Source organism: Carassius gibelio, chromosome A14 (assembly GCF_023724105.1).
Source record: "Carassius gibelio isolate Cgi1373 ecotype wild population from Czech Republic chromosome A14, carGib1.2-hapl.c, whole genome shotgun sequence".
Lineage (NCBI taxonomy): Eukaryota > Metazoa > Chordata > Actinopteri > Cypriniformes > Cyprinidae > Carassius > Carassius gibelio.
The window spans coordinates 22,431,750-22,447,060 of NC_068384.1; the positions used below are offsets into that span (position 1 = coordinate 22,431,750).

At 37.0% G+C, this 15,311-nt stretch overlaps 1 protein-coding gene across 1 annotated transcript; it reads left to right on the forward strand.

The window, feature by feature from the left end:
- The first annotated feature begins 211 nt into the window (after positions 1-211).
- LOC128026900 (SH2 domain-containing protein 1A-like) lies at positions 212-1,948 on the forward strand. Its single transcript, XM_052614172.1, has 3 exons — positions 212-378; positions 635-698; positions 1,316-1,948. The coding sequence occupies exons 1-3, from the start codon at positions 242-244 to the stop codon at positions 1,439-1,441; spliced, it is 327 nt and encodes a 108-aa protein (XP_052470132.1). The 5' UTR covers positions 212-241; the 3' UTR covers positions 1,442-1,948.
- The last annotated feature ends 13,363 nt before the right edge of the window (positions 1,949-15,311 follow it).

Genomic DNA, 15,311 nt, shown 5'->3' on the forward strand with positions numbered 1-15,311 from the left:
ACACACAAAGGGAATGACGGCGTTATCAAACATTAATCATCAGCGGTGCGTCCTGACTCCAGATTATCTGAAAATGCATTCTCTGATGTTCACCTGACATTTCGCATGCTTTTGCTATTGTTGTAGAAATTGTGCCTTATTTTTGAAGTGCTTGTTTCCTGCCTGGTTTCATCATTTCCTGTTCAAGGGACACATATAACACGCGTGTAGTGATTGCCTGACAAACAATGCATGCAGCACAATGGAATCTCTGTCTGTGTATCACGGGGCCATCAGCCGAGAGACGTGTGAGATGCGTCTGTGTGAAGCGGGCAGAGACGGCAGCTATTTAATCCGAGACAGTGAGAGTGTTGCTGGCGCATACTGCCTCTGCGTTCTGTAAGTCCTCCACAAATCTCTGCTTTTGCTCATCTAGCCTCAACATGTGTCACGCAACATATATAGAAATGCTTTTTACAATTACAATAAAATGGCAAATGCCACATTTTGAAGCATAAAAACTGAAAACATTCTTGTAGTCAAATAACCTTTGATTTATTGATAACGTGTGAATGTAGAATCTGTTTTTCGTCAGAGATGCTGGGCTGTGTGTGTGTGTTTGCCCTGACTCTGACTCAGTGTGTGTGTGTTTCAGGTGTAATGGTTTCGTCTACACGTACCGGCTCCAGAGAGACGCCGAGGGCTCCTGGGCGGCCGAGGTGAGCCACTGACAGCTGCACACATCAGCATCAAACACAAATCATCTGCTTTCAACATTTGGATTCAGGCAACTATAGGACTAATAATTACCATGCCATAATAATAATTAGTATTTGTATAATTATGAAATTGTATAGGTGTGTGTTTCCTCATTTGTAAGCTATATTTATAGTTTAATAAAATGAGTTTCTCAGGAAACAGATTCTCGATTTATTTATTTTTTATTATTGTTGTTTTTGTCATTAATGCTAGTATTAACATTTGTTTTTAAAATGATTTCAGTTTGTGATATTACTACTTTTAAACCTGAAAAAGGTTAATCGTTTCAACCCCGTCACATTGAGTCTGAAACACACACACACACACATTTATATAACTGACAAGAAAGAAAGAAGGGAAAGAAAGAAATAGTAATAGCCCAAGACATTTCTCTTTCAAACACTGTAGAACAGTGCAGAGATATAACTCAACTAACTCAGATATTATAGATATAGATATAACTATGGTACTACAGAAGTGGTTAGAACAATTTTAGTTTATCTGCTCCTTGTTAATAGATTATACTGATGCTGTTGTTGTTTGTTTGTTTGTTTGTTTATTCGTTTATTGTTTACAGACAGCACCAGGACAGAATAAGCGCTTGTTCAGAAAAGTGAAGAATTTGATCAGCGCCTTTCAGAAACCGGACCAGGGCATCGCTATCCCCCTCCTGTACCCCGTGACCGTCCAGAAGCCCTGCTAGAAGGATCCTCATGACCCTTGACCTCCGAAACTAACTACACGCATGTGACATTATATCATTATATGATCTTACTTTTTTACACATGTGGATTTCTGTATATATAAACTTATTTGTATAAAAGGAAAAACAAAAACCTAATTTTGTAAAGTGTTTTCAATGTGGGAAATTGAGAAAGATATATATATATATTTTTTTTTTTTTTTCAGTGCATTTTAATAAGTCATATCATTTATTACAAGTAAATAACAATAATTCTACTTCAAAACTTGTTTGTGTTGTATACAAAATGTTTCATGGTTCATGAAGTCTGCTCGAAAGATAGCATTTTGGCTGTAAATATGAAGATATGAAGATTTTTTGCTCTGACTGGTTTTAAAAAAATTTGACTACCCTTGACCACACATGAACATTTGTATTTATTATTGTTTATTAGTTTGAGAGTGAAAGCTGTGTTCAGTACTGTAGGTGCCTAATAGTAGAATATTAGAAACCTATTTCAAATAAAAATAATACAAATATAAATCTACACACACACATTTCTGAACATTATGAAATGTATTAAGCAAATAAATTGAATAGGATATTAAAGTGGTTAAACTTAATTAGAAATTTTTATTAAATTATTAAAGATGAGTATAGAGTATAGAATATGAGTATTGTAAACGAGCCTGACTCCTTAAATCAGTAGTTATTGGTGTTTGCCGATCCGTGCTCCTGTAGAACATCATGCCGATCTTTTCAGCATGTTTAATGCTCTATGAAAACTCCTCACTTTCTAACACAAAGTGTTCCCCTCAAAACCATTAACAGTGTGTGCTGGTTCATTGAGAGCCAGTGAACAGATGAGCAGAGAATGTGCTTTTTGTGGCTAATAATCACTTTAACATGAAGAGTTAGCTTGAGTTGAGCTGAGAGTAGGTGAAAACCTCAATATTAAAGTTCAAATGTATATACTAGCAGAAGGGGAAATTTTATATTTTTAGTAGGGCTGGTAATTTAATGCGTTAATTAGATTAATTAATTATGAAGAAAAAAACATGTTAAAATTATTAGTGCATTTGCCGCACTTGCCCCAGACCTGTGGATCCGTTTCATTCAGTCGACCGATGACTAATAGACAGAGCAACAGCTGACTGTGTGATGGAGCCTAGAGAATATCCCTTCAAGATCAAGATACGTTTGAAATTAGTCTCATATTTACTTCACATAGTTAATAAATACCACACGAGCTGTAGGCTAAGTCCAATAATAAACAACAGTTCATTAAGAAGTTAATATTGTGTTATTTTAGAAACAATGTCTGTTTTGCTAAATTTTGTCACGTTTTGAATGAATTTGTTGAACCATTGGCCATAGTCACGTTGAATTTGAAGCAGTGCTGCACAGACCGATCGGTGTTTGACATCAAAGTATCGTGACAGAGATTCAGAAGCACTAGGAGTCATCTACTCTTGTGGTTCTTTGATGGTGATGATGATGTCACAAACCGATCGGTCTGATGGTGATGATGATGTCACGCACCGATCGGTCTGATGGTGATGATGATGTCACGCACCGATCGGTCTGATGGTGATGACCCACTTCAAGTCGAACAAGCCTAATGATTCAGTGAACCATTCATAAAGAAGCATTTACTTCCCTCCTGAATGAATCAGCCATTTGAACGAATCAAACGAATGAGTAAATGACTCGATGACTTAATCATTAAGGAATTTACCATCACCTACTGGCAGTTTAAGTTTAGTATTAAAGTATAATTTCATTAAAGAAATAATTTCAAATTTTCATAGTAATAATAATACAATTAAGAAAATAAATTATTAAATTTATAGTTCGCCCAACCAGAAATTACAATTGTGTCGTCATTTACACACATGGTCAAAAAGAGTATATGTAATAAATTTTATCACACTAAATATTTCTTGCTTTTGTTTGATACTTTGCACAACAATGACTTAAAATGATCTTTCAAGGCAATTTCTCCAAATTTGATGTGCGATTAATTTGATTAATTAATCACCACATCATGTAATTAATTAGATTTAAAAAAAAAATGTAAGTAATATACAAACGTAATTTATATACATTTATTAACTGCATGATGATTGTATAATTATAATGCAATATCCTAGAAAAATACATTTTTTTTTTTTTTTAATGTACGCTACACTTTCTGCTATTGTAGTGTTCACCTTTGGAAACCAATCAAACCGTAGATGAAGTGTAAAGGTCCACTGAGGCAAAGATAAACTCACACAATCAGCCACATCAGAGTGAAACGAAACAGAAAAAACCACCTCTTTCCTGTTTCTTCCATCGTGTTCTGGCTTTTCTGTTGTGGTTACTTATTTTAAGCCTTAACAAACCTATTTTCCTTTTCAGAAAAATATTTAATCACATTTTCCTAATCTAAAGATGAATTCAGCACAACCCCACTTGTCAGCCACCTACACGCTGTCCTTTCATCTCATATCAGCAGTTTCCCATACGATCAATGAGAGCGTAACTGTGTGAGATGAAACAGTCCTGGGACGGAAACTGAAGCATCCAACATTTAAATGAAGCCTCCGGGATGAGTGATGAGACGCCTACTATAACTGTTCAAACGTCCTAATGCTCTCAAATATTTTCTGCGTGAGAATCTCCAGGATAACTAGCACCGGTTTGATGGGGACTTTCCCTGAGATCGGTTACTTGTAAATGAGGAGCATTTAAATGTCAAGCAACAAACTAGGTTTTATATAAGCAAAGCAATTCCTAATAAATAAATGCATGAATTGTAAAACCAAAACAAGTTTGTGCATTTTTACAAACAATAATAAACTGCCAAACAAACAAAACATGTTATAATACAATTGCCTGCTTGCAACTGGGTCATTCTGAGGAAACAATGCTATTTATGAGCAATATGTGTCCCCAATTTCACTGACATAAATTTACAGCAAACCGCACTAAAATGCATTATTTGAATGATTTGACACTGTAGCCAATACATGTACTGTATGTTATATCTGCATTTCATTATAATAACTTGATGACAAGATAACAGGATGGTGAGCATGGATCACACACTTCTCAGTTCAGTGCCAGATGTGTTCCTCTTTGAATGGGGCAGTGCACAGTAAGGCTGTCATTTTTGAGAAAAATCTAATTCGAACTGATATCGAATATCATGCAATGTTTTCGAATATATTTGAATATCTACATGACCCCCAGCCCTCACCTACCCCCCCCCCCCCCCCCCCCCAAAAAAAAAAACAAAAAAACACCGTAATGGAGATTCAATCACAAATTCATTAACAGTGACAGTGTTTTTTTTTTATTATTATTAAATGAAAAGACAAGAAAAGGATTTCTCCAGAACCAGGAACCATTCTGTGTACCCAGGATGGAGATTGCTAACTAAAAGTTGTAATGGTCTAGTGGTCCACTGGCAGCAGCTAAAGTGTGTAAACATATGGCATAATTGTTAATAGAGCTTTTTGCTTTTTGCGTATATTATAATAACTCACCAAAACTGGAATGTCTCACTGTTTTTCCCGAAAACTTCTTGGCAGAAATGCATGAAGAGACTGGATGTTTGGGCTGCGTATTGTAGGCTGTATCACTTCATATCTAAGCGCGGAAGAAAGTACGAGCAAGCAATGTCCAATTCATGTCATCAGTTAAGTCATCAAGTTATCAAAAAGGCAATTAAAGATGCCTTAAAACTGTGTCTGCATATAAGTGTTTGTTATATGAGTTACATTTAAGAATGGTTTTTAAGACTGTCCTGGAGCAGCAGTCTTCCTTGTCTAACTCACCTGATTCACCTCGTCAGCTCTTTAGCAGAGACTATAAGACCTGAAGTGGGTCAGAGGTAAAGAGCTGTGAAGCTTCAAGATTCAAGATTCAAGATTTTTATTCGTCACATACAAAATTATATATAGCTTTTATAACCAGCAGTGAAATGTGAGTCAGGTCCGCTCCATTGACAGTGCAATTATTAAAGAAAACAAATGAAAATATACATAAATATAGCTATGTAAGAATGAAATAAAAGTAAACAATAAAAATATAAGAATAAAATATTAAAAAGATGTATATTGTAGAATTAAATATAGAATGCAAAATAATGTGCATGAATGTAAACTGTAGTCTTAAATATTAAGATGTACAGGAATGTACAAGAAGCAAATGTGCAAACAGGGTGACACTGTCAGTGTGTCTATGTGAGGAAGTGAATAAAGTGAAAATGATAAAGTGAACATTAAGTGGAGGCATGAGGATGTTAAGAACCTGGTTTAGAGTTTAAGAGCCTGATGGCCTGGGGGAAGAAACTCCTCCTGAGTCTCTCGGTTTTTTCCATCAGGCTACGGAAGCGCTTACCAGATGGCAGCAAAGTGAAAATATGATTACTGGGGTGGGTGGAGTCCTTGATGATTTTAGCAGCTCTGCTTCTGCAGCGTTTGAGGTAGATGTCCTGCAGAGAGGGGAGAGCAGACCCTGAGATGTGCTCAGCTAAGCGCACATCTCTCTGCAGGGCTTTGCAGTCTTGACTGGAGCTGTTCCCATACCACACATATACACTGAGTCAATACACTTTCTATAGCCCCAGAATAGAAAGTTTTCAGGATTGCTGGTGAGACCCTGAATTTCCTCAGCTGTCGCAGATGGTACAGTCTTTGCCTGGCTTTATTAACCTGTGTTTGGATGTGAGTAGTCCAAGTCAGGTCCTCAGAGATGTTTTCATCAAGGTACTTGAAGCTGCTCACCCTCTCCACAGGTGTCCCGCTGATCATAAGAGGAGTATAGGGCTGCTGCTGTCTCTTCCTGAAGTCCACAATCAGTTCTTTAGTTTTGCTCACATTCAGAGAGAGACAGTTGTCCTGGCACCATGATGTTAATTTCTCTACCTCATCCAAGTATGCGGTCTCATTATTGTTGTGAATGAGGGCCAGAAACACAGTTTCATCAGCAAATTTGATAATGGATGTGGAGCTGTGGGAAGACACGCAGTCATGTGTGTAGAGAGAGTAGAGCAGGGGACTCAGGACACAGCCCTGTGGGACTCCTATCTTCAGGGTGATGGAGCTGGAGGTGTACTGGCCTACTTTCACCACTTGAGGTCTGCCGGTGAGGAAGTCTTGAATCCAGTCACAGAGTGAAGAGTTTAGACCAAGGTCTATGAGTTTAGAAGCTAGCTTTATAGGGACTATAGTTTTAAAAGCTGAGGTATAGTCAATAAATAGCAGCCTTACATAGTTCCTGTTATTGCTGTCAATGTGTGTGAGAGACGAGTGCAGGATGTGATTTAACCAGTCCCTCAAAAACCTTCATGACTATTGATGTGAGGACGATAGTCAATCAGACAAGAGGGTTTATTGTTCTTAGGCACAGGGATGATGACCGATTTTTTGAATGAGGTGGGAACCACCGATGTAGCAAGAGACTCATTAAAAATGGATGTAAACAAACCAGCGAGCTGATCAGCACAGGACCGCAGAACACGGCCAGAAATACCATCAGGACATGGTTTCCAAATAAGGTTTCAGCAGTCAATGCTTACTCAGCGTAGTCTACAAATTTGAGTGTAAAAGGCAAGCTTATACAGTAACAGGGTTTATGACACTAGTAACAGACCATTGTACTTGTCAACCACATTTGGGAACCGCAAGCAAAGTTACATAGTGTTATGCAGACTTTCAGCTTTAATTTGAGGGTATTTACATCCAAACCAGGTGAACGGTGTAGGAATTACAACAGTTTGTATATGTAAATCCCACTTTTTAAGGGACCAAAAGTAATGGGACAGATTAACAATCATAAATCAAACTTTCATTTTTTAATACTTGGTTGCAAATCCTTTGCAGTCAATTACAGCCTGAAGTCTGGAGATCAATTAGACATCAGCGTACGCTGGGTTTCATCCCTGGTGATGCTCTGCCAGGCCTCTACTGCAACTGTCTTCAGTTCCTGCTTGTTCTTGGGGCATTTTCCCTTCAGTTTTGTCTTCAGCAAGTGAAATGCATGCTCAATCGGATTTAGGTCAGGTCATTGACTTGGCCATTGCATAACATTCCACTTCTTTCCCTTAAAAATCTCTCTCACAGAATCAGTTCAGAATCAATCACCAAAAAAATCAGTTCGGTTCAGACGAGCTGTGAGTCAGTCTGCTGCACGCTGAATCACACATGTGCAGTATCATCAGCTCCTCGGTTCTCGAAACAGACACCTCTGACAGAAACGGTTCTCGGTTCAGTGTACGAATAAATGTCTAAATAATTATTATTTATTATTGTTCTGCGTAGTTTGAAGTTGATTTTTTTTTAAATATTTGTCCTGGATTTATATATTTTGTTAAACAGGAAGAGGATGGGGGGTCAAATGGGGGGTCAAGGCGTTTTTTGGCAGGGTCTTGAGACCCCCAAGACCCCCCTGGCGCCACCGGTGCTTACAAGCAATAAGAGAAAAACTATGATAAATAAGAAATACATTTTGTAAATGAATTAGTCTTTACTGTTTAAGAGTATATACTGTATATATACGCATAATCATTAGCATTATTTAAATTTATTTATTTTCTTCTTATTCTAGTTATGAAAGGGATTTAGTCAAAAGCAGTGAGAGATTTTCATGAATTTCAGACAGACGAATACGGACCAGTCATGCGACAGACAACAGACTCCGTGAGAATCGTTTGAATGAACCTGCAATTTTCTGTTATTAAATTTCAAAACCCAGACGAAAGAAAAGCGCGCAGTCGTGAGGCAATCGTGTATACCAGTGCCCCAAATTTACATGACGTTACTCCTACAACCAACCTTTAAAGGCCGTTTTTGCAGGGTAAATTTTTTAACGAATTTGTGCAATTTGCTTGTTGGTAATAAACATTTAAACTGTTATCCATTGTATGTTATGTTGTTGGGTATCACAAAACGGAATATAATACGAAAAAGTAGCTACTATCTTACAGCGGTCTCCTTTCCCCCACAATGCATCGCATCACGTCACGTTGGGAGGAGAATTTACCAAAGCACGCCTTGAGAGCATTGAGAGTGACTAGAGAGACGAGTATCAGACGAGAGCTTTCAGATAGCTCAGATTATAGATAAATACATATATATATATATATATATATATATAGATAGATAGATAGACAGACGGATAGATAGAGAGATATCGACCAACAGCGACCCAAATGCACTCGCTTCCCTACAGCACAAGCTTTTCAGTGTAGTTTCCATGTGTCCAAAATTAAACCCGTGTTTTATGAGTCCAGAGTACGATTAATCCGCCTACTCCTGTTCCCCCGCCGCCACGTCTCGTAGATGGGGAACCAACATATTCGGTTAATGGTATTCTGGACTCGAGACGGAGGGGACGAGGATTACCTGGTGGACTGGGAAGGTTACGGTCCGGAGGAGAGGAGTTGGGTACCTGCTAGGGGTATATTGGGTATTGGGTTTTGCACTTTGTGGTGAGGTCTGTGTGTTCCGCGTCTGCACTGATTAGGTTGTAGGCGTCACCGTTAATTGTCATCAGCAGCAGCTGCCACTCATTACTCATCCACTATATAATGGCTTGTCTCACGTCTTGTGTTTGTGAGGATGTTGTTTAATGTCTGAACCCTTGTCTTATGCTTCTGTGTTGTTTGCGTTGGATGTCCATGTCTTCCCCCGGAACCTCATCCACTCTCCGCACTTCCACAAAGCATCAAGACTTACCTTCGGCTCTATTCCCCGCAGTTTCTGTGCCATCCTCTCCTGCTGCCTTTTCACCATCTTGGATTGTTGTCTTCCCAGCATTGTTTTTGTACTCTTGATTGTTTGTCTAATTCTCATTAAATTGTTAAATCGCACTTGTTTCCAGCTCCTCCTTCACCCAGTCGTCACATATATATATATATATATATATATATATATATATATTATGTGTGTGTGTGTCGTTATTGTGCACTGCTGCTCGTAGACTAGCTCCAGTGCTCATTGATGCGATGCCACCTCTTCCTCATCCCAGTCAGTCGCTATAGTTCTGATGCTGCGCTCCAGGCAGGTTTTTGAGCTCGTAATCACTATTTCATACCACTACTAATGACTTTGTACCATTCCAGGCAAGTTACGCCAAACTTTCTAAGCAAGGAATTGTAACTAGATTATTTATTTAATTGCAACGTTACATTGACCTAAAATCGTTTTTTCAACGTGTACCACTTGCATGAACACTGCATCCGCAGGCAGTATTATTCGTAGGGGCTTCCATCGTTGTTTCGCGTGCTGTGTGACCTCTGAACTCGGAGTACATCGATCTAGTATGAGACACGAGTTCACGGGTTTGATTGCCGTTCCAGTGCACTTTCACAGGTTTAAGGTTGGAAAAACACGGGTTACGGGTTGCCTGGAAGGCGGCATCATGCCAAGCTGAGGCTACCTTTCCTCCACTTCTCCCCAACGTGACGTCATCACCGAGTTGCGTAAAAAAACAGTTAATACCAAAAACTTAAAAAAAATAGGTCTTTAAGACCATTTTTGAGACATTTTAAAAATGATATACATATCTTGAGTGATTTATGTACCCATTAATCGAAAGTGGGGGTTAACTTGCAACATTGCCTTTAAGAGGGGAGCGTAAAACAAGTTATATTCGTCTTAGTGCACCAGCACTAATTAAATGTACAGTAATAGTGTTTTTATGGTTTATTCATATTGAATATTGTTATGCATCTATCAGAATACCGTATAATTAGAGCAATTTCTCTTATGAAACTAGATTGATTGACATGTTTTTTAAAATGTGTTTTACTAAATGTGTTTATACTTATGTTTTAGACAATGGACTTTTTCGTGAAGGAAAAATTGCAACAATAGAATTTCTGCCTGTTAACTGAAACATCTCAAGGTAAGTAACCTATTTAAATTAATAATACATATGTTTTAAATTTTACTTAGACCTATGACTTCAATAAATTATGAAAAAAGAAAAATGAGGTGAAATAAGTTGCATTCTGTCCAACAAAGCTTCCTTTCATTTATAGTGTACTTTTGTTCCTCCCTACAAGTCCAAATCAGTCAAAGGGTAAAGGGTGGTCAAATTTACTCACATTAGCCGCAAATATTGCCACAAATTTTCTGGAGGAGTGAGAACTGGTTTAGTCTGTCTCTTAGTGGGTTGGGTTGAAATAATCCACAGATGGGAAGGTGCTATACCAACCCATAGTTGGGTTACAGGTTGGGTTATTTTTAAATCCAACATATTTGAGTGTGTAACAATGAATATGTCATACCAGTGACGTCAACTAAAAGCTTCATATGAAATCGTGAGTTAAATGAGAAAATTTATGATAATTGAAAAGAAACAGTGGACTTAACATGGGCTTTTCTCATAGATCCTTATAAAATAGGAAGGAGGAAGTCAAGTGATGTCGTAAGTCTGATTTTTATTACAAAATTTAAAAAAAGTTTTTTTTCAAACGGTAACACCAGTGCCACAAATCCTGCTGACCACTGTTTTCACTGTTTATATTTTTAGAATATCTATTGAGCATCTTATTTTATTATGCCATTTGTATCATATATTTGATAGTTATGAGTACATTTTTGTAATTTAAATGATAGAAAATGACCCACATATAGCTCTGTTGTGTGTGTTTCAACACCCTAAAATCAGTTGTTTTAAACTGCAGTGCTTAAAAACATGAATTTTTCGAGACCACCCGCACAGCAACGTGACGTGAGCGTCTGTGTGAATCCCCCTGACTGCCGTCATTCAAATGATGAAATTTCGTCCATCTGATTTATATTGTCATATCGCCCAGCTCTGGTACCTAGAACTTTAGTACCACTTCGGTTGAGATTCCAAGTGAACCGTACCAGAACATGACGTGTAAACTCTGCTGATCACGGATTGGACAGAGAGAACCGTCACTACCTGCATCAATAAACTAACAACACAAACACAACAGACCCGCTAGGTTTAATCCAGCACAGCCAGTGATAATAGTGGGAGCAGATCCTGCGAGAGCTTGATGGGGCGACGTGGAGTCATAGCAGTGCAACTATAACAACGTGAATAATCCTGCCCACTCTAAAGCAGTACTACACTACAAACAGAGCCGAGCCCAGTCATACCACACAGTGGAAATCCACGTTTCTAAAGTGCCTGAGTGTCTTCATGCATGCTTTATGTGCCATCTTACCCTCACAACCACACTTACTTCTAACTTTTAATAAGAAACTGTAGTAAATTGGACCACAGATCATTTAGACCACAAAACAGTGCATTTGATGAATTAACGTGCATTGTTCTGAAGACATCAACTGAAAGTAAAACCTAGAGACACGTGTAGTCATGTCAGTTGTGTGTGGTGATCTGTGGTTCAGGTGCTGGTGATGCAACACTTCAGAGGACTGAGGGTGTGAAGTGTTGTGTGTGTCGCTGTTTGCACCTGCACACACACACACACACACTCCGCTAGCTCCCTTCTCTCTGTCTCTCTCTCCGCTCATGAGGTTTGGACTATTAACACTATGCAGCACAATGTAGCACTTGTGCACTGCAGGGCTGATTGTCCACATGTGGTTGAACCGTAAACATCTGTGGCTGCAGCTCCCTGTCTCTATCTGATGTGTGCAGAAGTCAACCGTTAGTGTTTTCTCACCATCTTTTGTTTTAGTTTTTTCAATGCATAGTCACTCTCCTTCAGCTTCCTATGTGTGATTGGTTGCAGATCTCAAATGAAAGGCTGGAAGTATTGGGTCGCGTGCCAATTGAAAAACAGTTTGTGCACTCTCACTTTGAGAAGTTGAGCTCTTCGCACCTTTGCAAAATCTTCCCACCGTTTGGGGTGTTGCATTTTTCTTTTCTTTTTTTTTTCGGTATCTGAAATCTACCACCCTTTTTTTTTTTTTTTACTTTCATAAACTGAAACATGTTTTCATCCCATCAGTGAGATTTAAATGATATGTTGTCCTCTGAATAGGAAATGTCCCCTGGAAATTAAATCTGGTAAATCGAGTTTTCGGAGATGAAGGTGTTCTTTGCGAATGCTGAACTGTCAGTAAAGTAATGATCCTACAGCAGGACAACAGAGTTCAGAGCTCAGAGTTCATCCCAAGTCAAGTCCCCTTTAACTATCTAGCGCTAGAAACATGGCTTTCTAGAGAAAGATTGCGATCAAGTAGCACACCTAGGTTCCTAACTGATGACGAAGAATTGACAGAGCAACCATCAAGTCTTAGACAGTGTTCTAGGTTATTACAAGCAGAGTTTTTAGGTCCTATAATTAACACCTCTTTTTTATTTTATTTTTGTTTTAGAATTTTAGCAGTAGGAAATTACTAGACATCCAGTTTTTTTTTATATCAGCTATGCGTTAGAATTTGTTAGTTTTGCAAATTGTTAACATGTACTTCTTTAACACTTATATAATATCCTATTTCAGTAACACTTTCTATGAAGCTAGTATTTATAATACATTATAAGTGTATTCTTAAGGCATTATAATGAACGCATAATACATTATTAAAAAAAATTATAATATGTTGTATCATCTCATGAATATTCATAAAAACAGTTTTAATATATTATAATATTTATTTATTTTTGGTTATAGCTTTTAAGAGTATGATACTTTATAACACAATGAACATGTTGCATCAACTTTTACAAATGGATTACATTTCTCATAGATATAATGTATTATAAGTCTCATATCTTGCCATCTTTCTGATGCTACTTTACTTAAAGCTGTCAAAGTCCACTTATAAGTAGTAATAATAATATTAATAATAAATAAAATAATTCTCTCAAACAGTCATAAGATCAGATATCAGATCAGATGAATGTGTAATATGACACATTTGCTTTGAACTATTTATATTGTTATATTAGTTGGATTATTTTGATGGTACCCTTCAGACAGCTGTTGCTATCGCTTATAGTCGATCGATTAAGGGGACAATCAAAATAAAATCTAACCATATAAAACACTGTTTGTTTTTTCAGTTGGAGTATTAAGCTCACATCAATTAATTAACATTATCTCCACAGGAAACAATCAAATAACACAACATCTAACCACTCACAAGCTGAAGTAAGATACTGTGCAGATCTTAAACAATGTCAAGATGTGATACAGTCCATTATACTGTACATGAAGTAGATTTAATATGGTGTTCATTCTGTGTTATACATAATCATACTCTTAAACTTATAACCGGAAATACATAAGTATTATAATGTATTATAATTGTTGTTATGATTATTCATGAGTTGATATAAGGTTTTTTATAATGCATTAAGAATACACTTATAATGTATTATAAACACAGGCTTCATAGAAAGTGTTAGCCCTATTTCTTTATAAAACATCTACTAAAGACGATCTGCTGCAAGTTTGAACCTGTTAGATCTGTTAGAAGTCTTTTTTTTAATTAAAATATGCAAAATGTACATAGATTTGGATCACAAACAGGGAAAACAAATAAACAAACAAACAAACAAACATCAAAACAAACAAGCAAAACAAAATCAATACAGTCAGGAACTAACAGATGCGTGCGTTTGTGTGTGCGTGTGTGTGTGTGTGCATGTAAAGGTAACGGGGTGGACATGTCACAGTACATACTTTGGAAAAACAAAAGGAAGATATATATGCAAATAAACATACATACATAAACATGTATAAGTCAGTATATGAAAACAAATAACAGATATAAATAAAACAACTATAAAGAAATCAATCTCTACTTCTACAATAACTGCTACTACTACTATATCAGCAACTTGAATAATGACAATGGTATTAATACTTGATAATAATGATAAGATAACAGAAGGATCGATCAAAACAGTAATAATAATAATAATAAAAACAATAGTATAAGTAATAATATTAATGATAGTAATGATATTAATGATAGTAATGAAGAGGTTAGGGGAGGTTGGGAAATCAGGAAGAGGACAAAATAATAATAATAATAATAATAATAATAATAATAATAATAATAATAATCCACCTCCCCCTCCCTCTCTCCCCCTTTTCCCTTCCCTTGGATATTTAATTTAATATCAGACGCAATTTCTATCTCTTCCTCACCCCCCCCCCCCCCCTCACCTCTTGTTTAGTACTGATGAAGGTGTTGTTGGGGAATGACTCCAGACAAAGAGGATCTTCAGTAGAGATGTATTCAGTTAATACGTTTTTCCACATTGAAATGCAAATGGTATTTCTTGATTTCCAGTTCATGAGGATAGTTTTCTTGGTGATAGTTAGGAACACCAATAGTAATTGACCATTTGAATTATTTATATCTATTGTGGATATGTCACCTAGTATGCAGAGAGAGGGAGACAGTTGGAGAGTGAGTCGGTAACCTTTTCCCCAAATGTTTTAATTGAGGTGCAATGCCATAAGGTGTGAAGATAAGTGTCAGGAGTGTTTTGTGTGCAGTGTGAACATGTCTCTGAGGTGAAACCCATTTAAAATCATTTCTGCTCAGTTAGATGAGCTCTGTGAAGTGCTTTATACTGTATGAGTTGTAAGTTAGCATTTTTAGTCATGGAGTATATGTTTCTGCAAAAATTGGAGTCCAAAAATCAGCATTGGGAGTAATGGATAAGTCTGATTCCCATTTAGTGGTAGCTAGAGCTAATGCGTTGTCTGCTTTTGATATCATTTTTTATATTTTGGAGAGTAATTTTTTGGAGGAAGATATATTAATAAACTCAGAGATTTGAGTGGAAAGGTCTAAATTGATTGATTGGTTAAGTAATTTTGATTTAATTGACGATTTGATTTCTAAATATTCCAAGAAGCAATTACTCCCAATGCTGTATGTCTGGGTTATATGGGAAAATGGTACAAGGTACTTTTTAATAATATGCTGTAGTT